General features: G+C 60.1%; 2 protein-coding genes across 4 annotated transcripts; one reads left to right on the top strand and one right to left on the bottom strand.

The window, feature by feature from the left end:
• Positions 1-909: 909 nt before the first annotated feature.
• TUBGCP2 (tubulin gamma complex component 2) lies at positions 910-17,859 on the bottom strand. Of its 2 annotated transcripts, none has more exons than XM_070363441.1 (18): positions 17,722-17,859; positions 14,954-15,136; positions 13,742-13,837; positions 12,913-13,089; positions 11,939-12,098; positions 9,546-9,753; positions 9,164-9,363; positions 8,715-8,904; positions 8,483-8,628; positions 6,967-7,147; positions 6,321-6,501; positions 4,395-4,567; positions 4,121-4,249; positions 3,814-3,934; positions 3,238-3,381; positions 2,917-3,045; positions 2,113-2,276; positions 910-1,150 (listed from the first exon to the last, which is right to left on the bottom strand). In XM_070363441.1, exons 2-18 carry the CDS (start codon positions 15,101-15,103, stop codon positions 1,015-1,017), a joined length of 2,685 nt encoding a protein of 894 aa, XP_070219542.1. In that variant the 5' UTR covers positions 15,104-15,136; positions 17,722-17,859; the 3' UTR covers positions 910-1,014. The 2 variants fall into 2 exon arrangements, with proteins under 2 accessions (XP_070219542.1, XP_070219541.1); XM_070363440.1 differs by having other exon boundaries at positions 13,742-13,870; positions 17,722-17,858.
• On the top strand, positions 17,759-22,623 carry ZNF511 (zinc finger protein 511). Of its 2 annotated transcripts, none has more exons than XM_070363444.1 (6): positions 17,759-18,039; positions 18,313-18,386; positions 18,677-18,878; positions 19,025-19,149; positions 20,410-20,544; positions 21,218-22,623. In XM_070363444.1, exons 1-6 carry the CDS (start codon positions 17,887-17,889, stop codon positions 21,294-21,296), a joined length of 768 nt encoding a protein of 255 aa, XP_070219545.1. In that variant the 5' UTR covers positions 17,759-17,886; the 3' UTR covers positions 21,297-22,623. The 2 variants fall into 2 exon arrangements, with proteins under 2 accessions (XP_070219545.1, XP_070219544.1); XM_070363443.1 differs by having other exon boundaries at positions 18,662-18,878.
• Positions 22,624-22,734: the final 111 nt, after the last annotated feature.

Raw genomic sequence — 22,734 nt, 5'->3', positions numbered from 1 at the left:
AGCAACAGGGGAGCCACCGCCAGCCAGGAAGGCCCCCTGCCACCCCTCAACATGGGCCAGAGCCCCTCCCACCACAGAGGACCCGGCCACCAAGCCCACCACCGCCCCCCGCACCACCTGCCCCAGAGGCGTCTCAGGAGAGCCCAGTGCTGAGCCCAGGACAGGGATGAGGGCCTCAGGGCCAGGTGGGAGGCCAGCAGGTGCCCGCAGGCAGACCCTGTGCTGCAGAAGCCCCACAGGACCCGGACTGGCAGACAAGCCTCCTTGCTCCAGGTCACGCCTACACACAGCTCAGAAGAGGAAGCTCGAGTCCAGCCCCCTGTTCGGAGGGTGCCCTCTGCTGGGCACAGCCGGGCCGAGCACTGCCCCACCCCCGTCCCTGGGGGAACCTGGGCATCCATCCTCCGCCAGGGGCCCCTGGAACAGGTGGTCAGAACCGGATTTTGAAAATGAGACACACGGAATTCTGCAGGAAGGGGCAGCAGGAAGACGCTCACCACCGGACACACCCAGGACGCTGGGCTGGGTGGGGCCTCCCCTCAGGCGGCAGCCCCAGGCTGCTCTTGCACCCTCTTGGCTGCAGGCTGGTGACTCACCCACACCCAGGCGGCTCCAGCTGCGGACCAGGGGCTGTGCTGCCCCCTGCTGCCCGGAGCCAGCCCCAGCCTGAAGGACCAGTGTGGACACCACTCCGGGTCTCGCCCGGCCCAGCACCTTGGTGACCATCCTAAAGCTGCTCTAAGGCCATGTGTTTTCACTTTGCTTTATATGAAGCCAAAAAATTCTTCCAAGTGACTCTGCTCCATCTGGGAGAGGACGGCAGAGACCACGACGGCCCTGCCCCGTGCCTGCCCAGACCAACAGACGCTCTCGGGTCCGAGTGTGAGCCCAAGAACGAGAGGAGACGAGTGCAGGCGCGTCAACTTTATGTTTGGGCAGAACACACGGCACACACGCTCCAGAGACGCTGCAGAGCCTCTCCCACCGAGGCTCAGCCGGGACAGCTGGGCACCGTCACTGCGCGGGCACGGCCACCCTGGGCGCGGGGGCAGGAGGCCCCCGCGGGCTGGGCACGGAGGGTGCCACCTTCTGGCTCCTTTCTGCAGATAGGCGCTCCAGTCGCTCCGTGTAGAAGCCGTTGAAGTCCAGCCTGTGGGGGAAGCAGGTGGGGTCCCCAAGGAGGCCTCAGTCACCCTGGCGACCCCCTCACCACCCACGGCGAGGCCCAGGGCACGCGAATCACCAGCACACGTGCACACACACGCACACACAGCCCAAGCACCACCTGCTCCAGCACCAGTGAGAGCAGAGCTTAAAGACACAAGAAAACACCCAGGTCAAAGAGGAGACAAGAGCCTCCAGCCCCAGGACCCTACAGCTCTCAGAACCCTGGGCCCCGGGATGTCAGGGCCCTCGGGCGGAACAGAGCAGTCCCAGCATCTGGCTGAGCCGGAGGCCGCCCAACAGGAGTTTCCGAGAGCAAGGGCCGCCCCTCCTCCCCCGACCTCACTCACCGAACCCCGCGTGAGCGGGCCCACCATGTCCCTCTGAGGAGCGGAAACTGTTGGCCCAGAGCCACAGACCCCACTGCTTGGCCCACGGGCCCCCCCAGGTCCACACTTCTGTTCCCATCATGCCTGCTGCTCGTCGTTCCTGGGGTCACAGGCAGCGCACCCCATGGGAGCACCGTCATGGCCACAGCCCTGGAGGCGTGGCCACCTCGCGTACTCACCATGGCAGGCGGGGCGTGGGGAGGGCAGCACCTCCTCACTGCCCTTGTCTGGTCCTGGCTCAGGGCGCAGCAGCTGGTGTAGCTGACCCCGGCCTGGCCCTCGGAACACAGACCAACTGGGCTGGGGGAGGTGCTGATGCAGCAGCCTCACGCGTGCTGGCCCACGCGTGCACACATGTGAGCACTCACGCACACACACCCTGATGGATGTGCACACACACAGACGCGCGCACATGTGTGAACACCCAGACGGCCTCCTTTCAGCAGGTGACGGGGATCAGCACCAGCACACGGAGGCCAAGGACGCGGCCTCAGTCCCTGCGGCTCAAGGGGCAGGAGGGCACAGGACAGTGGGAGGACTCGGCGCGGCGGGGGCCCACCTGGAGATGACACTGGCCATGCCGTGCTCGCAGTCGCTGGTGCTGTAGACGCTCAGCCGGGCCAGGAGGTCGAGCAGGTGAGCTGAGAAATTCTTATCAAATTTATTGATGGTGGCCTCGAAGCTGGAGGCCAGCTGTGGCGCGTCCACATGCTCAGCCAGGCACTGCAAGACACGGTGCCCCCGACAGCTCAAAACCCACTCCTCTTTTTAAACAGAAGAACACATCTTAGAGAGTCATCAATAAAAGGTAAAAAGTTAGGGCACCGTACAAATTCCTGAGACGGGAGGACCTAGGCACGTCCAGGCAGGAGGCCCTGTGTCCCCAGCACACACAGCCAGGAGCCAGGACGTGGACCGCGGGGCTTCCTCAGGGAGCTCAGATTTTCAAGCTGCCCCTAGGCAAGTGGGCAACCTGCAAGTGCCCGCCTGGGTCACCTTACCCCGCCCACCCTACAGGACACACACCTGCACCCGATCAGGTGCCCGACTCTGCCAACTAGACAGACTCTGTTCAGGGGCCACAGGGCCCGAGCTCCGAGCTCACTGGGCCCCTGTGGGGTGTCCCCACGGCCCAGCCTAACCATACACCCTTGGATGACACGGCCCTGCCCCGGCAAGCTGGGAAGGCAGATTCTCCACGGCTTGTGTTTGGAACGTAATTTAAAGAGTCTTTTTATCAATCAAAGGAAGGCAGGAATGGAAGGACATAGCAAGCAGGCTTCTAAGTGCTGTGACCCGAACACTGTGTCAAATGCGAGGTGAGGAAGGAGGCCGTCGGGGACGGCCGTGCGGCACCACCCACCTTGCGGGCGAGCTCCTTGCGGGTGCGCTCCTCGGCCCGCTCGGCCTCTGTGGGAGGCCCCTGCATTGTGCCGTGCTCCAGCGTCAGGCGGCCCAGCTCGCTGTCCAGTTTCATGCTCTGCGTAAATCTCTTGGGGGTCGGGAGGAATGCTCATCAGCCACGACCAACCTCCGCGAGTAAATGTAGCCCCTGCGTGGCCAGGACGGACTGCGGACTCCGGTTGTGGCTCCTGCCCGCCCCACACCCACCGCCCCACATCCCCCGCTCCCCGCCTACCCCACACCCGCCCCGTGCCCGCCGCACGCCGAGTCCCGGTGGCACCTGCATGCAGTTGGTGAACATGACGCACACGGACATGAGCTTGGAGAAGACGCGCAGCAGCTCGGGGTTGGTCAGCATGCAGTCCTTGAGGCAGCCATCCAGGAAGCTGGCGTGGTGCCCCAGCACGTCGTCAATGGTGGAGGCCTGCGTGGAAGGCACCGTTGGGCGCCCGCGGGGCAGCAGCGCGTCCCCACGGCCGCCACACGTGCCGCGCTGCTCTGCTTCTAAACAACCCTGGGGCCTTTAGGGAAAACCTCCAAGATGCTGCTCAAAGAGCACGTTTCATGTGCCCCACAAGGTCTAAGATTTTGGTTTTTAAAGACAAAAAACAGTGCTCGCTGTGCTTTTAGTCCTGGAGTTTGGTGACGTGACGTTCTTGGCTGAAGGGCCCCGGGCCCTGGATGGGGTGCCCGCCCAGCGCCGAGGCTCTGAGGGAAGGATGCGCTCCTCCAGCAGCCTGAGCCCAGGAGTCCTGGGCATGCTGCCTCCCCTCCTGGGAGCCGTGGGGCCCGGGCCCTGCCTCCCTGACCCCGCTCTGCAGACCCCCAGGCGCGGGGCTGGCTGGACTGAGCTCACAGATCTCAGGCTCTTCTCGAGGACGTGCCAGGTCGGCTCCACCACCTCAAGCATCATGTAGTACTGGACGTTCTGCACGAAGTTGAGCATCCGCTGCCGCAGCGTGAAGGCGCCCGCAAACCTGCAGGCGAGGGCGTCAGCAGGTGGCCTCCTGCTGCACCCATGCCACCGCTCCACACCCTGAAGGGGCCGGGGTCTGTCCCGCGTGCACGCGGCACAAACGCGGGGCGGTGGAGGCCGTGGGCGCGTGCCGCAGGTCTGTGCCGGGTGTGCACGGGGCCGGCCCCGCCTGCGCGCCAGCACGCACCACTTGGCGGAGTGCAGGGAGTGCTGCTTGGCCGTCTTGTTGCTGATCCAGACGCTGCACAGCTGCCGCTCCACGTGCTTGCAGTAGAACATGTGTCTGAAGAGCATCTGGTAACGCGTCAGGGCTTTCCTGTGAGCACAGGACGAGGTGGCTCCAACGGGCACTCCGGAGCTGCTGCTGCCCCAGGCGCCCCACGCGAGGCTCGTGGGGCAGAGCACGGCCCAGCAGCCAGTAACCCCTGGGGCACGAGCGGGCATGAGAGCCCAACGCGCACCTGTTAATGATCAGAGACAGGGGCCACTTGACCACATAGTCGAAGGAGAAGGCCTCCAGGCCGCTGAGTGTGAGCTCGGTGGGGTCGGCGTGGACCATGGCTTTCTCCTGCTTGGTCTCAATGGCCAGGACCCGCAGCAGCTGGGTGATGAGGTCGTGAGGCATCAGGTCGATCTTGGGGAAACGGACGAACAGCATCACACCCTGCCACACCCACCCTGGCATCATGGCTGGACAGTGAGCCCAGAGCCAAGCAAGCACCCCAGACACAGACTCTAAGTCTGGCAGATGGCTGAACACACCAGACATCCACTGACAAACTGATTAAAAAACTAAATCACTTCCCAAGAAAGCAGAAAAAGAGTACAGAGAAATCACTTTACAAACACCCCTGACGGTATCGACGAGAAACAAGGGCAAGAAGAAGCCCCGAACCGTGAGTCACTGCCCGGCCCCAGCTCCCACAGGCCCAGCTGGGGGTGCGTGTGCTGAGGGCAGCACGGCAGCCCAGGCAGGGAGTGCAGGCCCCGCCTCCGCCACACACACGAGGGCCTCCCACGCACCAGCGATGGTGGGATGGTAACTGGCAAGAAGGTTGAGAGGATGACGACAAGAGAGGGAAGCAGCAGCAGGAACCGCAGGTGAGCACACATCATCTGCAGAAGTGGGCCCGGAACACGTGTGCTGCCTCCCGCCTGGGCTGCAGCCCTGCTCGGTGGGCGGCCCAGGGCCCAGGGACAGAGTGCCAGTAATGCTGGTCTAGCTGGGCACTGGCTGTGTGCTCTGACTCAAGAGTCTGACTCCAGGATCTTCTATCTACCTCACAAGAGACCCCAAAAGATATGGAGCGTGAGCTGAAGGCCTGAGGGAGACCTGACACCCTGCTGTCCACGATGCAGACGCCCAGCAGGCCAGGGACGGATGTGAGCGCAGTGGGCTGACTGGCCCGCAGGGCACGGCCAGACACTAAATGCACCCAGAACACGCCCCAGGACAGACCACAGGGGAAGCCACGAAGACTCAATGAGGCTGACAAAACCGGAATCCCAGCAAGCCCTCAGACGACAGAAGGGGGACGTCAGAAATCAACATGATAAAACCAGAAAGCGCGAGCAGAGAAAATGAAACACACTCCTAAAAACAAACGGGTCAAGGAAGAAATCACAAGAGAAATCTGAAAACACCATCAGACTAACGGAAATGGAGACACTACAGCCAGCACAGCAAAGCAGAGCTGCGGGAAATCCAGAGCCACAAATGTCTGTGTTAAAAGAAGAAGAGCCTCAAGTCAACAGCCTCACTCTACAACTCAAGAAACTAAGTAATAACAGACTAAACCCAGAATCAGCAGAAAGAGAAAGATAAGAGAGATTAGAGCAGGATAAATAAAACACAACAGAGAAAACAGATGAAACCAAGTTAGCGCTCTGAAAAATTAGCAAAACTGACAAGTGTTTAGCTATATTTAACTAAAAAAGACACAAATTATTAAAAAGAGAAATGAAAGTGGGGACACTGTTAATCTTACAAAAATAAACAGGATTATGAGAACTGATTCCTACACAAATTCCTAGGTACACACAAAGCAGCAAAACAGACTCAAGAAGAAACAGGAGATCGGCACAGACCTGTAACTGCGGAGCAGACGGGGGAAACCACTAATCCCTCACAACACAAGAAGCTTCCAGGAAGAATTAGAACCGGCCCTCCTGAAACTTCCAGAAAATGGAAACAAGTACCCATCCAGCTCCATGCATGAGGCCGGACACTACAGAAGACGAAGGCCAGTGTCCCTGCCCAGTGCGGATGCAGAGGCCACGGAGACCCACGGAGAGGCTGGGCACCCACAGCCCGAGGTGTGTCCCTGACAGAGCCCGGGCGCTCCTGGGAGCGTCCCCCTGGGGAGCAGAGCTCACCAAAGGCCCACCTTAAGGTCGTCCTTGAAGGGGTCGGTGTTGGCGGTGCTCATGCGCAGGGCCAGCTCCAACAGCGCCTCCAGGCGGGTGGGCGTGATGTCGTCCACTGGCTTCTTCAGCTCTTCCTCTGTGAGGTCCATGAAGTGCACGAAGAAGTCACCCTGGTCCATGAGGAAGTAGCGCTTGATGGACCTGTGGGCAGGGGAGAGCCCAGGCTTGCCTCGTGCTCCCCACAGTGGGTGCCAGGTCACAAGGCACTGGGTGGGGCGGGGAGGACGTGTGACCGCAGAGCCTATGAGTGCCCCCACTGAGAAACACACTTACACGGGCGTCAGAGGTAAGCTCAAAATGAGTTCAAAGGAATTGGGGGCATAGGCCTACTACACCAGGCTGTGCAGGAGATGCCACCAGAAGGGCACAGAGGGGGCTGCAGATGGGCCCCTGGAGGGCAGGGAGCCGCTGAGCTCGTGCACCTCAGGTGGGCCGCGAGCCCCTTCTCCCCAGGAGGAAGCCGCGCACCTCAGATGGGCCATGAGCCCCTTCTCCCCAGGAGGAAGCCGCGCACCTCAGATGGGCCACGAGCCCCTTCTCCCCAGGAGGAAGCCGCGCACCTCAGATGGGCCGCGAGCCCCTTCTCCCCAGGAGGAAGCCGCGCACCTCAGGTGAGCTACGAGCTCCTTCTCCTCCATGAGGAAGCCCAGCAGCACCTTGCTGGCATAGCCAAAGGCCTTCTCGATTTGCTCCACGTACGCCCGCTCCTTCAGCGTGTAGATGACCTCTTTGGCGGCCGGACACGTGACGTCATGACCACACTCTCTGACCACGTTCAGGTATTTTCCTAGGAAGGGTGGAGAAAAGCACATGGAACTTCTGCTGCACACGTGACAAGCTGCAGGCCTGAACCCGAGAGGCCGCCGCCCCGATGCTGGCCAGAGGTCGGGAACAGAACCAACCGGGAGAGAACAGTCCCAGAAACCACACCCCGCCCAGAGCAGAGCAGCACAGTACAGCCGTCACCCACCGAACGCTGCGACTTCCTGCGAGTCCTTACCCCGGACTTTCCTCATCGAGGCCACGAGAACCACCTCAGAGAGCCAGATCCTCCGCCACTTCCCAGCCCTGCCCCCAGCCCAGCTCTCAGAACCAACGTCAGGGCCCTGGCTGGAGCCTGTCTCTAGGTAACACAAGTGTCTCTATACCAGGTTCCTGACCCACAAGGTGATGCCTAAAAACACCGCCGGCCCAGCAGGGCCTGTGCCCTTTCCTGCTTTTCCTCTGCTGGCCTGTGATGCTGGGAGAAAGACGACACGTGCTCTGGTCTTGCTCCTGGTTCATCACTGAGCACCCAGAACCCTCTCACCCCACCTGAGTTCACACCCACGAGGGGACTCCTGGCCGTCACTGTAGACCTTCAGGAGGCAGGCTGGCGGCCAGAGGAACCAACCACACGGCAGGACAGTGAGACCCTCGGCCCATCCCCCGATACCTGGGGAGGGGAGTGGCTGGAGGTCAAGTTAGGGACCAAGAGCCCACGAGAGGACTGGTCGTGCCCTGTCCTGGAACCTACGTGATTCCCCTACGGGATGGGCTTGGAGAGCTTCTGGGCTGGTGAGCATGTCCACTTGCCAGGAGGGAGGGGCATGCTGGCCCCCAGCTCCTTGGGGACAGACACACTCCCGAGTTTGGGACCCTCCAAACCTGCCCTGCAGACCTCCTCATCAGGCTGTTTGTATCCATTACAACATTCTTTATAGCAGACCAGCGTATCTGCTAAGTAAAGTTTCTCCAAGTCTGGGGGCCGGCGTAGCAAATATCAAACCTGGGGAGGAGCCCGGGACCCCAACTGGTGGCCACACTGGAAAGATGCAGTGGCCTGGGGACCCGACGCTCACGACAGGGGTCTGCTGGGGCAGGCCTCGAGGGAGCCCTGATCCTTGGGGGCCACACTGGCCCAGCGGTTAAGTGTCAGAGCCGAGTTCAGTGGGGTGATCCCCTAGCTGGTGTCCACGGGGGCTCTGGGCACTGGCTGTTGTGTGGAAACCCAGGCACCCGGGGTCCGCAGAGGGGGGCCCCCAGCTGCCGTGTGGAGACGCAGGCGCCCGGGGCGCGCGGTGGGGGGCTCCGGCTGCTGCGTGAGACGCAGGCGCCCGGGGCGCGGCGGGCCGGCGCTCACCCGTGCTCAGCACCTTGCCCGCCATCTTCTGCAGGAAGGACGGGATGTGCCGCTGCACCACGGTGTAGCGCAGCTCCCAGTATTTGTCGTTGTAGTCCTCCTGGATCTTCTCCTTGCGCAGCTCGTGCTCCTCCACCATGAACTCGCTGCAAGGCAGGGCGCGCGTTCCCGGGCATGCAGAGGGTGGGGGTCCGCAGGGCCGCTACCCCCCTCCCACAGCCCCCCGCCCCACCTGTATGGGTCGTCGATGATGCCCCTGTAGATCCACTTCTCCAGGATCTCAAAGTAGGGCACGCTGGCGGCTGTGGTGAGGTACAGACACAGCTCCTGCGCCTGGCTGTCGCCTGTGTAGCTGAAGCTCCGGTCGTGCAGGAGGCTCAGGGTTGCTCCCCCCACACACTCGCCTTTATCCACCGAGGTGGCTGCCGGGGAAAGGGCGGCGCTCAGTGCCGAGAGGGCCCCTGGCCACGGTGGGCGAGAGCCCTCAGCTCATCTCCCACCTTCTCAGAATACCAGTCCTCTTTCTGGGAGAAATTCAAACTATGAAGCTGGGGTTTCTAGAAACTCCCAGAGTCTTCCTCTCGCAAATTCGTAAAACACAATACGTGATCTCCGACTGCTTGAAAAAACTGGAAGACAACCACCTTGACCCAGGGAGTCCCTCCCACCAGGCCCTCACACCTAGGGAGGCCAGGATGTCCACGGTGCGCATGGCTGGCTGGATGTAGAACCAGAGCTTCTGCAGAGACAGCAGGCCCTGCCGCTGCAGCTGCTCCAGCTGTGTGACCAGGATCAGGTACTCCTTCAGCAAGGTTCTCATGGCGGCGGCCAAGGCATGGTTCACCTGCCCGTATTCGAAGGAGGATTTCTCCTCGATGAATCTGAGAGAAGACGGCCCTGAGTGCGAGCAGCTGCGAGCTGCGTCTCGGGAGGGATGGCCCGAGGGCCTGTGGGCGCCACCTCCCGCACTCCTCCAGGTCTGCTGGCCCCACAGGGAGGCCGGCCTCTCCGCAGCAGGGCTCCGCATGCGCTCTCCAGTCACTGCAGCAAGCGGGGTGCCTACCTGGTCACGGTGGAGTAGCTAGCGGCCACAGGCAGGATCCTGCTCACCAGCTCTCGGATGGACAGGTCCAGGTTGGGGTCCACGAGGAAGGTTCGGCTCTGCCTCCCCGTGAGGGGCTGGGCCGTGATGTACCTGCCGTCCACACCCACCAGCACGTACAGCAGGTCCTCCACGATGGCCGCCTCCTGGGAGGCCAGGGGCAGCGTGCCTGTGGGTGCAGACACCAGCGGGCCTCGCCTCCAGAGCCCCGCTCCCCTGGCCTCTCTCCCCACCCACCTCCATCTGTGTAACTTCCTCCAGCGCTGTGAACGTGAAAACCAAGGTGGCCGCCTGGGTTAACCGATCCTGTCGGAACCAAAGGCTGAGAGTCCAAAACCACCACCAGCAGAGGCACTGACCACCCAACAGCGAGGGACCACAGGACGAGTCTGGACCTGACGATCAGAGCCTTAAAGAAAGTAAAACCCTCCACACACAATCGCTTCATCTTCAAAGTGACAAAGTGCTTCTAACACGTCTTGTGCTCACAACACTCACAACCTGGTGAGGCTGGGTCGCTCAGAAGGCCGGGACCAGGCTGTGCCATGGGAGGGACAAAGACGGGCGCCACAGTCACCACATGGCCAGGAGGAGACGCCAGGGAAGCTGGAGCCCGTCACGGATGCGGAAATCAGGAGAGGGACACAGACAGCGCGCTGGGCCACACGGGGCACAGCAGATCCCTCCTCGCAGACGGGGTCCCCCAGAAAGGGGAAACTTGAGAGCCCGGAGCTCTGGCTGAGGCCCCAAGGCAGGGGTGGGGGCCAGGGAGGGGCGAGGGACAGAGCCACGTGCTGCTCAGACTCCAGGAAACTGGCTGTGTCTGCAGGACATGAGCCCGAGGCTCAGGGACCCAGCGGGAACCACACACACAGTCAGAAGCGACAAGGCGCCTGTGCCCACGGCCTTGGGAACAGGCCAGGAATTGTGAAGACACGAGTCTACGCCGCCCAGCCATGGGCGGGATGGCCCAGACAAGCAGAGGAAGCTGGAGGCTGGCGTGAGGAGATCAGCCTAGTCATAGGCGGGGGGCATGCCTCTGCTGTAGGAAGGGACTCAGGTGTCAAGGTGACTGTGGGGGGCACCACGCAGCTGGCGGGGGACGCCCAGCAGGGCTGCTGCACGCCACGCGAGGAGGCAGGGCCCCCCAGGAAAGGCTACGTCAGGGGGACAGCAGGGAAGGCCGAGGATGACTGTGACGCTCACGGGCATCTTGGCACGGATGGCACCGGGGCCTGTGGTGCCAGGCCAGGGTGTGACGGAGGCCAGGAAGGTGACACAGGGCCCGTGGGACGGACGCTGATCTCACCACCAGAGCCCATGCAGTGTGGCTGTTGGAGGGAAATGGGCAGGCCACCTGTCCTGGCCAAGTCCTCCCTGAAACAGCATCATACAAGGTAGCCTCAGGGGCCACCCTCAGGCACAGCTCACCCCTCCCAGCAGGCAGCACAGCAATCCCGCTACAAAGAAAACCTGCCACATCAAACCCTGTGAGCCCGCCCGCCCTAAGAACCAGCGCCCGGCCGCCTCTGCTTCGAAAAACCGCACCCCCACCTCAACCCAGCAAAGCCTCCCCAGAAGGTTCCAAGCAGCGCCTCACGCGGTCTTGAACTGATCAGTCTTCTGACTGATCCAAACGTGCAAATCAAGTCACAGGCTGCACAACCTCGGGGAGCAGGTCCTCTCGGGGGCTTTCCTATGAACCTCTTTGGATCGTGTTGAACGTGCAGATGCCCCAACCAGCCGCCCCAGGAGGCAGGGCCCCAGGCTGCAGCATCAGAGCCCCCACCCCGCTTCTCGCCCATGGATGTGGCCCCGAGGACCAGGCTCCATGAGTCCCGCCACACGAGACCGCTGCAGGGCAGGCCCCTCTAGCGCCTGTGAACACGGCCATGCCTCCTGCCCCTGTCTCCCCTGTACACTGTGAGCAGGAGGGCAAGACTCAGCTCTCTGCCCCCAGGGGGTCACGAGACGTGGGGGAGAGGCACAGACACCCGCACACCCCAACGCCCCGTGGTGCTTGTGGCCAAGGCCATCGCCCCAATGGCAGAACCTGCAGGGACATGACTCACTGTCGAGAAGGAGGACCCTGGTGATCCCGCTGCCCCCAAGTCACCCAAGCCCCAAGACACACACGCTCCTGAGAGCTGGGCACAAGCCAGCCCAGACACTGGCACATCACTACCCACCGGTGGGGGGCAGGATGTGGAGGCCAGGGAGTACCGCATGTGGCCACATGGCCGAGGGCAGCAGAGGGCCTGGGGGCAGTATGACGCCATCCACCCATCACCTCCAAGGAGATCAGCTTCCCTGTCCCAATGAGGCCCCACTGTCCGAAGCTGTGCGTCACCTACCGATGGGCACAGCTGCATCTGTGCTCGTGCCTGAGCCAGTCAGGAAGTCCCCGAGCAGCGTGGGCCTCTCGTACACCCACGCCGGGAAGACTGGGAGGCGCTGCCCTGAGTTTTTTTTGTTCTGCTTGTCTCGAAGCATCTTTCTCGTGAGTTCCAGAGACTGGTGGGGAGGTTTTTAAAGACAGAAAGAAAACACACACCTTTAATACAAACACTTAAGTTAACACACCTACCATATGAAAAGACACATCCCTAAGCACGTGGGAGAACAAACGCATGTGGAAGCGAAACACACGTCAGAGCCCATCACGGTCAGGGGGCCGGGGCCAAGGTGGCGGGGCCCGAGGTGAAGCAGGAGCCCCTCCAGCACACAGGCCCCCGGACCCCTCAGCGCACCCTCATGGCTTCCCCTGGTCCTCGGTGTGGACCCGAGCTGCCAGCTGTGCAAAGTGCCCAGTGAGAGCTTGGCCAGAGAAGGGTGTTCGCACCTGAGCCCCCTGGGCTGAAGCAGGGAGACATGGCCCCGCTGGCACAGACAGGGAGCAGTGGTCCCCGAGGGCGCCCAGCTTCCAGAAGCACTGCGGGGGAGGGTACTGGGGGGGCAGAGCTGTGAGGAGCCACAAGGTGCTGGACACAGCACGTGCCCAACCCGCACGGGCCTGCGGCTCAGACCTCAGGGTGTGGTTCTGAGGGGTTCGAAGGCCCAGAAACAAGATGGGGGGAGACGACCAGGGCCAGAGACAGTCAGAGGAGCAGTAAGAAAGGGAGATAGAGCATCACCTCAAACCAGCTGCCCACGTCCCCGAGGGAGACAGAGCCGGGTCCGTGCTGGCCGAGCCCGCAGCACAGCGGGCAGCAGGCACCCCCCACCCCCAGGGCAGACCAGAACTTCTTGCCCGGGGCCCAGGACCCCATCCCAGAGCCGGTGCCCCCAGGCAAGTCTCCACAGGCCTACACCATGGCCACCTGCTCACCTGCTGCCACGTGGGGCCCGTGGCTACGTTCCCCAGCTGCTTCCTCAGCTCCTCCAGCTCCTGCATGGAGATCTTGGAGCCTGTGGCAGGGGCGCCAAAGCTGGCGGTGCTGCTGGCCGCAGCGCTGGCCGCAAGCTCTGCTCTCTCCTTGGCGTTCTGCTGCAGGTACTGCAGGGTCTGAAAACACGGGGCCCCAGCGTCACGCTGGCCACACATGGCCGCCCTCGCCGGGCACAGCTGCCCCGCCCCCCTCCCGCAGCTCGGCCTGCGGGTCCTCCAGCTGCAGCCGGGTCTCCTCAGGCTGCACGCCACGAGCTGCCACGTCCCCAGGTCACCGGACAGGACCCCACACCCATTTCCCATGGCTCGGCCTGTCCTCTGCAGGTGGCCAGCCTCCCTTGCTGTGCAAGACCACACCCCTTCAAGGGTCCCGGCGTGGGGCCACCAGGTGCCCCCGAACAGACCCTGGGCCTCATGACTCGAGAAGAAGCACTGCCCAGCCCCGCACACCCTGGGGCCACAGCTCACACTCTTCACGCGCACGTCTCAGTGTCACAAGTAACACACGCTCAATTTAAGAGAGGAAAACAGACTAGACACGGAAGACACAGCCCCTCAGCCCCAGAGGTCACCGGAAACACGCCCTGTGCTCATCACCATCAGGACCCACTTCCGCTCGGGTGCATGTGAGTTATCTCAGTGCCGTGGGCCTGAGGCTGAGGGTCAACAAGGGGCCACCACCAGGGAACAGGAGAGAACACAGGCCAGGCAGGTCCCCGTCCGCCCGGCCCCCAGGCTCCGCCCGCCCGGCCCCAAGCCCCGCACACACCTCCCTGTCCTCCGTGAGCTTCGACAGCAGGTACACCAGGGGGTCCAGGTTCCTCGTGTTCTTAGATTTCAGTTCATCGTATTTCTTCAGAAAGTCCTCAGGAGTACGAGAAAATTCTGCTATTTTAACCTCAAAAGCATATTCAGAGTGATTTAGAGACCAGAACCAGCAACTTTACAAGGCTGTGCAATAACTAACCTCCCCCCAAAAAACCGGAGATGAAATAGTCACCCATCTCTGAAATAAAACTAAGAAACAATCTGTCAGACTTGTTATCATCTCCTCTGTGGTTCCCTCACTTTAACTTTCCTAAGCAACTTACAGCCACATGTTTTTGTTGGTAGATTATGCATCCATTCTTTACATTTAACTTTATCCCTCTGGAATTCATCACTATACACAGGTTCAGGAGTTATGTGTTCTCACCGATCAATATGCCCCCCTTTATGATAAAGGAGATGTAACTGCGTGTTTTCAAACTCTGTTCTACTAAGTTTTCTGAGTCATCCTTGTACCGTCATTAGACTGTCAAAATAAATAAACTCTCATGATGTTTTGTTTTAAATGTTCATATTTACTTACTTGGCTGCTCAGTCTCAGCTGAGGCAGGCAGAGTCTTTAGCTGTGGCATGTGGGACCTAGTTCCCTGACCGGGGATTGAACTCCTTGCACTGGGAGTACAGAGTCTTAGCCACTGGACCGCCAGGAAAGTTCCCATAGTGTTTTGAAGATAGACTTCAAAATTGTCTTTTACAGAAAACCTATGATTTTAAATTGCACGGTATTTGAATTTTTAAAAATCCACTTTAAAATGATTTCACCATGGCTAAAGCTGGGAGCTTGCTTTTCCTCCCAGAAGAGAATCTGTGCCATGACGTGAACAGAAACCAGGACCATCTAGGCCTCCAGACGGAGGTCAGGCTGCAGCTCAGCGCGCTGCGAGCCTTCACTCACTGTCAGTGCACCTGGCGGGCAGAGGGGCCGTGAGGAGCCACCGGGCAGAGCTGGGCAGAAGCGCGGTCCACAGAGCGCATCTGATATCAGACGGGCACCACTGTGGCCACCCAGTGAGGAGGGTGAATCTGTGCCCCACACATCCCTGGAAGGCGGGACCACCTCACCCAGCCCAGTACAGGGGGCGGGACCACCTCACCCAGCACAGCACTGGGGGCGGGACCACCTCACCCAGCACAGCACTGGGGCGACACTCACCTTGGCGCTGTGTGCAGACACCGTGGTTGTGACATACGGGGTCCTGTTCTTCTGCAGCAAGTCGATGTAGACCTCGGCACCATCTCCTCCATGCACCCGCAGTAGGCTGAGCAGCTCATTGACATCGTGGTGAATCCGAAATTCACTCATGATTTTGGCTCTGAGACATCACAATGTGCTCCCCTAAGGATAAAAGACAAGCCATTTATAAAAACAAATCCCTATAAATGAAAAAAGTTTAAAGCTATCAAATTTGGCCAATGTCAGGTTTTGAAAAGCCAAACTGTCACATGAGCTCGCCTGGTGGGCCCACAGCTTCCCCGGGCAGACCCCCCACTACAGCCTGCGCTGACCAGGCTGTGGGGCCCCTTCCTGGGGAGGCCCTTCCATCCCCCTGCTGGTGGGGGCAGTCTCAGTGGGCAGCTCTGGGGAATCGGAGCCCTGACTCAGAGCTTCGGCAACTGCGGCCAGTGTCCAGGCTGCTCTCCCGCTGGGGCCTGGCACACGCACAGAGAGTGGATGCGGCCTAAAGGCCTGGGCCTCCTTCCTCTGGGTGACTCCAGCCTCACACGGCCCTGGGCCAGCGCGGAGCTACTCCCTCAGCTGGCAGCCAGCACTTTCCAGCCCCAGCTGCGCAGACACAGCGGCCCCTGCCCTTCAGGGGTCCTGATCACACAGGGAGCTCTGCACAGGCCTAAGCCACTTCCCGTCCTGGCTCCCGCCTCGAGGCCCCAGCTGCCGCTCTGGTAACCAAGATGCTGCCTCTGTTTGCCCAGGCCAGGTGTTCACATCCACCACGCACTGTAGCTGGATGGACTTCCCCTTCAGTTCCACCTGCCCTGTCAACCAGATGTCCGAATGTCTCCTCACTGGATATATAACCCTCCAGGTCAAAACTGTAAATGAGATCCTGCCAAGCAAACAGTGGTGGCCTGCATGGGGACTTCTGTTCTCCCACTGATGATCGGTCCAGTTAGTCATTATTACTAACACTAAGACAACGACGGACAACTAGATTCAAAAAACAAACACGAGCAGGCTTTACGTGCTTCACATCAACGTTTGAACGACCTACGCAGGATTCATAATTGGGGATCATGAACCACAGGACACCCTTGGAAATTACAGGCAAGATAATTTCTGATTTTTATGAGAAGGTCTTTCAACAGATCCTCAAAGGCTCCGTGATCCTAAGATTAGAACCACTGTGCCAATAGCTCCAGAGAAGACAAGCTATGAGTGAAATCCCAGCTGGGGGAGCCTCAGCACACATGCCCACAGTATGAATGTTGATTTGTAACCACACAGAGAGAGAATCTAACCCCAAGTGACGGAAAACAAGCTCCCAGCACACGAACATCAGTCATCGGACAGAGACATCCAACACTGGCCAGAGGCAGAGTATCTCCAGACAAGAAAGCCGACAGCAAGGATGAGCTGGCACGTAAGTCACCAGCACATGCACTTTTCACATCAGGAGGCGCTCACAGGACCACGGTCATGGGCCTGAGGCATGGCGGGGCAGGGGCTGAGGCTGAACCCTGACGGGGCTTCCAGGCTGTAGGACCCTGGACAAAAAGCTTGTCCTCTCTAGGCTTCTTCTGAAAGGGGGTGAGTACGAGATCCTACTCACACAGCTGTCGTGGAGATGTAATACGGCACCTAAGAGTCTGCACTGTCGCTACCAAGAGCAGAAATGAACACTGCTGCTGCTGCTGAGTCGCTTCCAGCGTGTCTGACTCTGTGCTACCCCACAGACAGCAGCCCACCAGGCTCCCCTGTTCCTGGCAAGAGCACTGGAGTGGGTTGCCATTTCCTTCTCCGGCCAATTACTGGAAACGGCTGTTACCTGAGAAATGGAAAACTGGCCATGTATCAGAGCCAGTACCCTAAACCATGGTTACCTTGTAACCAGTCACAAAGGGCAGTAAGGAGGCCCTGGAAACGACAAGCAAACCAGAAAAGACAGCACAGAGCTCTCAGGGGCCTCTTCAATTCCAAGGGCTTTTACCCACATTCTAAGAGATTCCCAAGGACTGGGGGTGTCCCGTAACAGCAGGCCTGAGGATCACTCTGGACACTAGATGGCAAGGACACTGCACTTGCCACCGGAAGAGACACAAACGGGTGGACAAGGCTGTTGTGAAAAAACTCACGTAAGCAAACATTTATGTAAAAACTACCTTCGTGAACCCTCACATCTGTGGGAGAAACAGACATCACAAGGACTGACACTCCCAGGAGCCTGGGTTTGGGAACAGTTCCCGCGAGCTCTGCGGCTCTCACCGGCGGGCAGCACCGCCCTGAGAGGACTTCTGGCTGTGGCCTCGCTGGAAGGGTGCTCCTGATACTCCCTGGGCAAGACGCCGGGGGGCCAAACACCAACCGAACCCCCCCTCCAGAGCGCGGCAGCGCCCCGCTCAACACAGCTCTGAGGAGCATCTAGCTCATCTTGCTGACGCTCCCGAGCGCTTCTCCCTGCTGGCCGCCGCCAACGGACCCACAGGCCCCCGTGACAGAGACTGAGCTGCCGGGCGCCGAGGGCTCTGCGCAGCAAAGCGACACAGCGAACCGTGAACCTCCCCCGGAGACCACTCGGGCTCCGTTCTGGAGCCAAGGTCGGCGCGGAGGCCGCGGCAGCACGTCAGGCGGGAGGCGAGGCGGGGAGCAAGCGCGACGGCGACGAGGGCCGGAAGGAGCCTGCGGTGCTCGGGGCCGGGAAAGGGACCCGAGCCACCCGCGGGAGAGCCGCCCCGAGGCCGACTCACCACGGCTGCGTGCCGGAGCCCGAACCCCAGCGCGCCAGAGCCCGAACTCGAGCCCGCCAAGCCCGCGGCGGCGGCGGAAGTGCTTCATGACGTCACGTCCGGCCCCGCCCCGGCCGGCTCGCGGACGGTGGCCGGCAGGCCCTGCCGCCGCCGGCGCGCAGGGCGATGCAGTTGCCGCCCGCGCTGCACGCCCGCCTGGCGGGGGCCCCTGGGGCGGCCGCGCCGCTGCCCGTGCAGCGGGACTCCCTGGCCGGGAACGCGCCCTTCCGCTTCGCGGCGCGCCAGGTGCGCTTCCCGCGGGAACACGAGTTCTTCGAGGTGCGTGAGCAGAGGAAAGAGAAGGCAGTTGCGGGTGGGGGCGGAGCGGATCCCAGGTGGGCGGGGCCAAGGCTCGGGGCGGGGCCCGGGGCCCTAGGGGCGGGGCCGGGACCCGATGGGGCGGGGCCCGGGGCTAGGGGCGGGGCGGGGACCCGGGTGGGCCAGAGCCGGGGTCCTAGGGGCGGGGCCCGGGTCCTGGGGGCGGGGGCAGGGCCCGTGTGGGCAGGGGCCCGGGCGGGCGGGGGTGCGAGCACGCAGAGCTGTCTTCCGCAGGACGGAGACGTGCAAAGGCACCTCTACCTCCAGGATGTGATTACGCAGGTGGCTGCGGAGCCGGAGAGGCCCAGGTGAGTGCTGCGGCCCAGCTCAGGGCCCTTCTTGCCCTCTCCTCACCCCTCCCTCTGCTCGCCCCACCCTGGTGTCTGGCCTGGACCACTGAGAAGCCAGCATGGCTGGCCTCTACACCAGCTTGCTTGTCCGTGAAGATGTATTTGTAATGAAGGCAGGGCTTGGGATTGCAAGAGAAAATCCGAAGCTTTATCAGCTTTATCCCAAGCCACTTGAGGGGAGTGGTGACAGGGAGCCTGACGTCCTGCCCTCCGAGGAATTGCATCCCCACCAGGCGTTTTTCGGCCAGGGTGCCTGAGTTCACCTGTCAGGTGGCCGGCTGCTGCCAGGCGTTTGACGCTCTGGAGGACTACGAGCATCACTACCACACTCTGCACGGAAACGTCTGCTCCTCCTGCAAGCGGGCCTTCCCCTCTGGTCACCTGCTGGACACCCACATCCAGGAGTGGCACGACTCACTGTTCCAGATCCTGGCTGAACGGCAGGACATGGTGAGGGACGCTCGCCCACTGAGGCCAAGGGCAGTCATCACAGGGCTTGTCCCGGAGCCGTGTGCCTCATGGTGCTGGAGCCTGGGGTCCAGACTGGGCGAGGCAGTGGTCCCGGGGTCAGGGCGGTGACACTGTTTCTGCTGTAGTACCAGTGCCTGGTGGAGGGCTGCACGGAGAAGTTCAGGACCAGCAGAGACCGGAAGGAGCACCTGGTAACTCATCACCTCTACCCTGCAGATTTCCGCTTTGATAAACCGAGGAAGGGCAGACGGTACGTGGGTGCTCGAGGAAGCCGCCTTCTGAGCTCAGCAGGCCTGAGAGTGTGCGGACTCAGAGGCTGTGGACGCCCTCGTGCAGCACCCCTGACACCTAACGTCACATTTAGTTGTGGGTTAACCCTGGGAGTCAGGAGTTACTAACCGAGAGGGGTGGAGCAGGTGGAGGTGGTTTGTGTGTGGCCACTCTGTCTGTAAGGAGGATAAGAAGGGGGAGCTGCTTTGCTGGGTCTGTGTGGGCGGTGGCCGTGGTGCCGCCATGGGGTCTGCTGGGGCCCCTCTGAGCTCAGGCTTCGCCTTTGCCGCCCCCCCATCACCTCTCCATCCTCACACGGGCTTTGGGGGGTTTGTCCCAGGCCATGAGCCATTTCCCGCACATGGAGCCCTTTGGCTTTTCGTTTGTGCCATCCATTTACAAGCTTGACGACAGAGCTGTGTAATGTTGTTCAGCTTGCACTGTGGGAAGTGCCCCTGGAAACTGCCCTAAAGTTCGTGTTTTCTTTGCCTTTTCATTAACTTATTTTCTCAGGGGAAGCTTTGTAACCATCTAAAGATTGCATTGATTTAAATCATGTTAGACTAAATTGTTGTCCCCAGATAGGACTTTGCTGTTCAAAGTAGAATAATCAGGAAAACCCACTTCAGTATGGGAGATTTTTCTAAGACCTTGAGTATAACATAACTCCTTCCTTTCCAAGGAATCACGTTAAGGAGAAAAATCATGCAGTGCTGGATTGAGACAGTGGTGTTAAGGAGGAGAAGCTCAGTATTGTCTGACTGGCTTTAGTGAATTTCTCACTTAATTGTTGTGGAAAGACACTTGGTACCATCGATAGTCATTTACCACATGACACCATCAAGGTAGTAGTTTAAAAGACGAAGCATGACCGTTATACCTAAATTCACAAAACGTGGTGTATAGTACTTTAAAAGACGAAGCGTGGCCGTTGTACCTAAATTCACAAAACGTGGTGTATAGTAGTTTAAAAGACGAAACGTGACCGTTGTACCTAAATTCACAAAACGTGGTGTATAGTAGTTTAAAAGACGAAGCGTGACCGTTGTACCTAAATTCACAAAACGTGGTGTGTGTCGTGTTAACCGCCACCTCTCTTTGTCCTGGAATTCCAGTAGCCTGGAGTTACTCTGACAAAACAGCCATAAACAGCCAAAACAGCTTTGCAAGTTCAGTCCTGGGGGAAGGTGGGGCTGCAGGAGCTGGCCCCGGGAGAGCGCTCAGCCTCTGTCTTCCCCAGCCCAGCCTCGCAGGTGTCGACAGAAGCCATCGGGGAGGACCGGGCACCCTCTGAAGGAGACGCCATGGAAGTCTGCTCTGAACAGGCAGAGGCCCACCCAGAACCTCCAAGAGAGAGGCGGGTCTACAGCCACAGGTCAGTACCTGGCCCCTTTCTGAACCAGGTTCTGAACTTGTGCTTCTGGAGAATTCTGGGTTTGATGCTTAGCATCCCCACTGAGAGAAGCCGCACTGGGTTGGAGTGTTGGCTTCAGGGGGAGATGAAAAGCCTGACCCCCCCGCTGCCCTTGGGTGACCTGGAGCCCTGGGAGCACAGCCTACCCTGACCGCAGCCTAGGCGGGGATGGAAAGACGCAGGATGCGACTGCCCAGGTTACAACTACCGCCTGTCTTTCTAGTGCTAATGCTGTTTTTGTTGGATTAATTTGATTTCAAGTCTAATTTGGGGGTCAGTGTTGGAGAAATGGAAAAAACGACCAACAAGCCCACCCCGTCTGAGGGAGGACCTGGAGGCCCTTTGCGGCCGGCTCGCGGTTGTGGTCACTCTGGCCTAACAGTGAGCCGGGCCCGGTGGGAGAGCAGGGTGGCGGTCTCAGGCTCCACGGGGGACGGGCACAGGGGGCGGAGCGCGGCCGCGGTGGCCTCGCTGGACGCAGGAAGCGCCCACCTGAAGGGCCCATGGCTGCCCTGCGGTCCGCTGGGGAGGAGGGAGCATCGGAGCGGCAAGTCAGGCCCCAGGAGACTGCTGCCACATTGAGCCGCCCGTGGGCGAAACCGCAGCGGCTTCCTGTGGACGTTTTCCGTTTCAGGATACCGTCGACCGTCTGTTTCGGGCAGGGCGCCTCTCGAGGATTTAAAAGCACCAAGAAGAGAAGCAAGCGCCCGTGATGGTGGAGCCCGGGCCGTGAATAGCCAGCTGACCGAGGCCGTGGGGGATGCGCGGGTTCGGGGAAGGGACCCCTTGTGGGTGACCAGGGCGCGGAGAGCAGCCGCTACCCCGCACAACGCCCTTTGGAGACACGTGGGGTAAACAGTTTTCCTTGAGTGCTGTAAATAGTTTGAGAGGCATGGAGTAAAGGGCCTTCATTTACATTGAGTGAATGGTCAGCCTTTTGTGCTGGGTGACAGGATTTCGCCCTCCGGTGGCCACTTCTCAGAGGGGGCGATGGGGCGACAGGTCCCTGGGGGCTCTTCCTAGTTTTAGGGAGACGCCCGCGGCCCTGGTGTCTGTGCTCGGGGCGGGGCGGGGGGGGGGGGGGGACTCTGCTTCGGGCGGGGCTGCGAGGCCTGCGGAGTCAGAGTGGCGTGGCCGGGCGGGCGGCTCGGCCCGGCCCGCCACGCTGGGCTTGGGAGCGGGGATCCAGCGGCTGGCTGTCCTCCGGGGCCCGTCCCCCTGAGGGGCCTGCTGGGCGCTCGGGTCTGGGGTCTGGCCGGGTCAGCGAGTGCTGGTCCCTGGCCCCTCTGAGCCCCGCACAGAGCCCTGCTGCCCCGGCAGTGCTGTGGTCGTCAGCCCGAAGGTGCCTCGTCTCCTCCGTGCGGTTTCCATCAGCGCTTCCGGCGAAGTCCCTCGTCCCCTGCCTGCCCCACGGGGGGTGTTCTGAACCTGGGCTTTTCTCGCTTCAGATGGCACGTCTACCCCGTTCTCGGTTCCTGCTCCTTCTAAAACCGCAGAAGCAGTCCAAATGCCCTCGCTCTGCCCTCCGCAGCCCTTCCCTGCTTCCTGTCCCTCATCTGTCTCTGCTGCATTCTGGATGATTGCTCAAGACCCATTTTTCAGTTCACTAATCTTATCACCTGTATCAGATGTGCTGTTGAACTCATTCACAGGGTTTAATTTCCACAGTTATGATTTTCAGTTCTTTTAAGTCCTATGTTGTTTTTCTGATTTGCTGGACTTTTATAGCTTTTGTTAAACTTATTTTCAACTCATTCTCTTTTAACAAATTAAACTTACTGTACACTCTCTGACTGATAACACCAATATCAGAAGTCTGTGGGTCTGATCCCTCTATGCTTTTTTCTGTTGCCTCACTCATGCTGCCTTCTTTCCTGGTGAATTTTATGATTTTTGGCTGTGAGTTTGTATTTCTTGGAATTTACCACTGGAGTTTCTCTGACATGTCTAGGTTCTAGGTGAAAAAATGAATATTTGTTTCTGCCATATGACTGCAGATCTATGATCTAGGCCACTTTAAAATAAATTATTAGAAAAATAGATTGTTAAAAATTATTGGTTATGAATTTTCACCCCAATTCTCTTTTCCACCCATGCCCTTTCGGTGTTGCCTTTACACAACCCTATGACCCCTCATTTCACCCATAGAAA

The sequence above is a fragment of the Bos mutus genome, chromosome 26 (genome assembly GCF_027580195.1).
Source record: "Bos mutus isolate GX-2022 chromosome 26, NWIPB_WYAK_1.1, whole genome shotgun sequence".
Classification (NCBI taxonomy): Eukaryota; Metazoa; Chordata; class Mammalia; order Artiodactyla; family Bovidae; genus Bos; species Bos mutus.
This window is presented reverse-complemented; position numbering and strand designations above follow the sequence as displayed.

What these genes read in the sequence shown, in the direction of transcription:
- ZNF511 (XM_070363443.1), top strand. Translation starts at nt 17,887, where the DNA reads ATGCAGTTGCCGCCCGCGCTGCACGCCCGCCTGGCGGGGGCCCCTGGG. An exon ending in GGGAACACGAGTTCTTCGAG is followed by an intron (nt 18,040 to 18,312) that starts GTGCGTGAGCAG and finishes TGTCTTCCGCAG; the next exon opens with GACGGAGACGTGCAAAGGCA. An exon ending in TGGCTGAACGGCAGGACATG is followed by an intron (nt 18,879 to 19,024) that starts GTGAGGGACGCT and finishes TTTCTGCTGTAG; the next exon opens with TACCAGTGCCTGGTGGAGGG.
- TUBGCP2 (XM_070363440.1), bottom strand. Translation starts at nt 15,103, where the DNA reads ATGAGTGAATTTCGGATTCACCACGATGTCAATGAGCTGCTCAGCCTA. An exon ending in TGTCTGCACACAGCGCCAAG is followed by an intron (nt 13,871 to 14,953) that starts GTGAGTGTCGCC and finishes TATGCTTTTGAG; the next exon opens with GTTAAAATAGCAGAATTTTC. An exon ending in TCCCTGCACTCCGCCAAGTG is followed by an intron (nt 3,935 to 4,120) that starts GTGCGTGCTGGC and finishes CCTCGCCTGCAG; the next exon opens with GTTTGCGGGCGCCTTCACGC.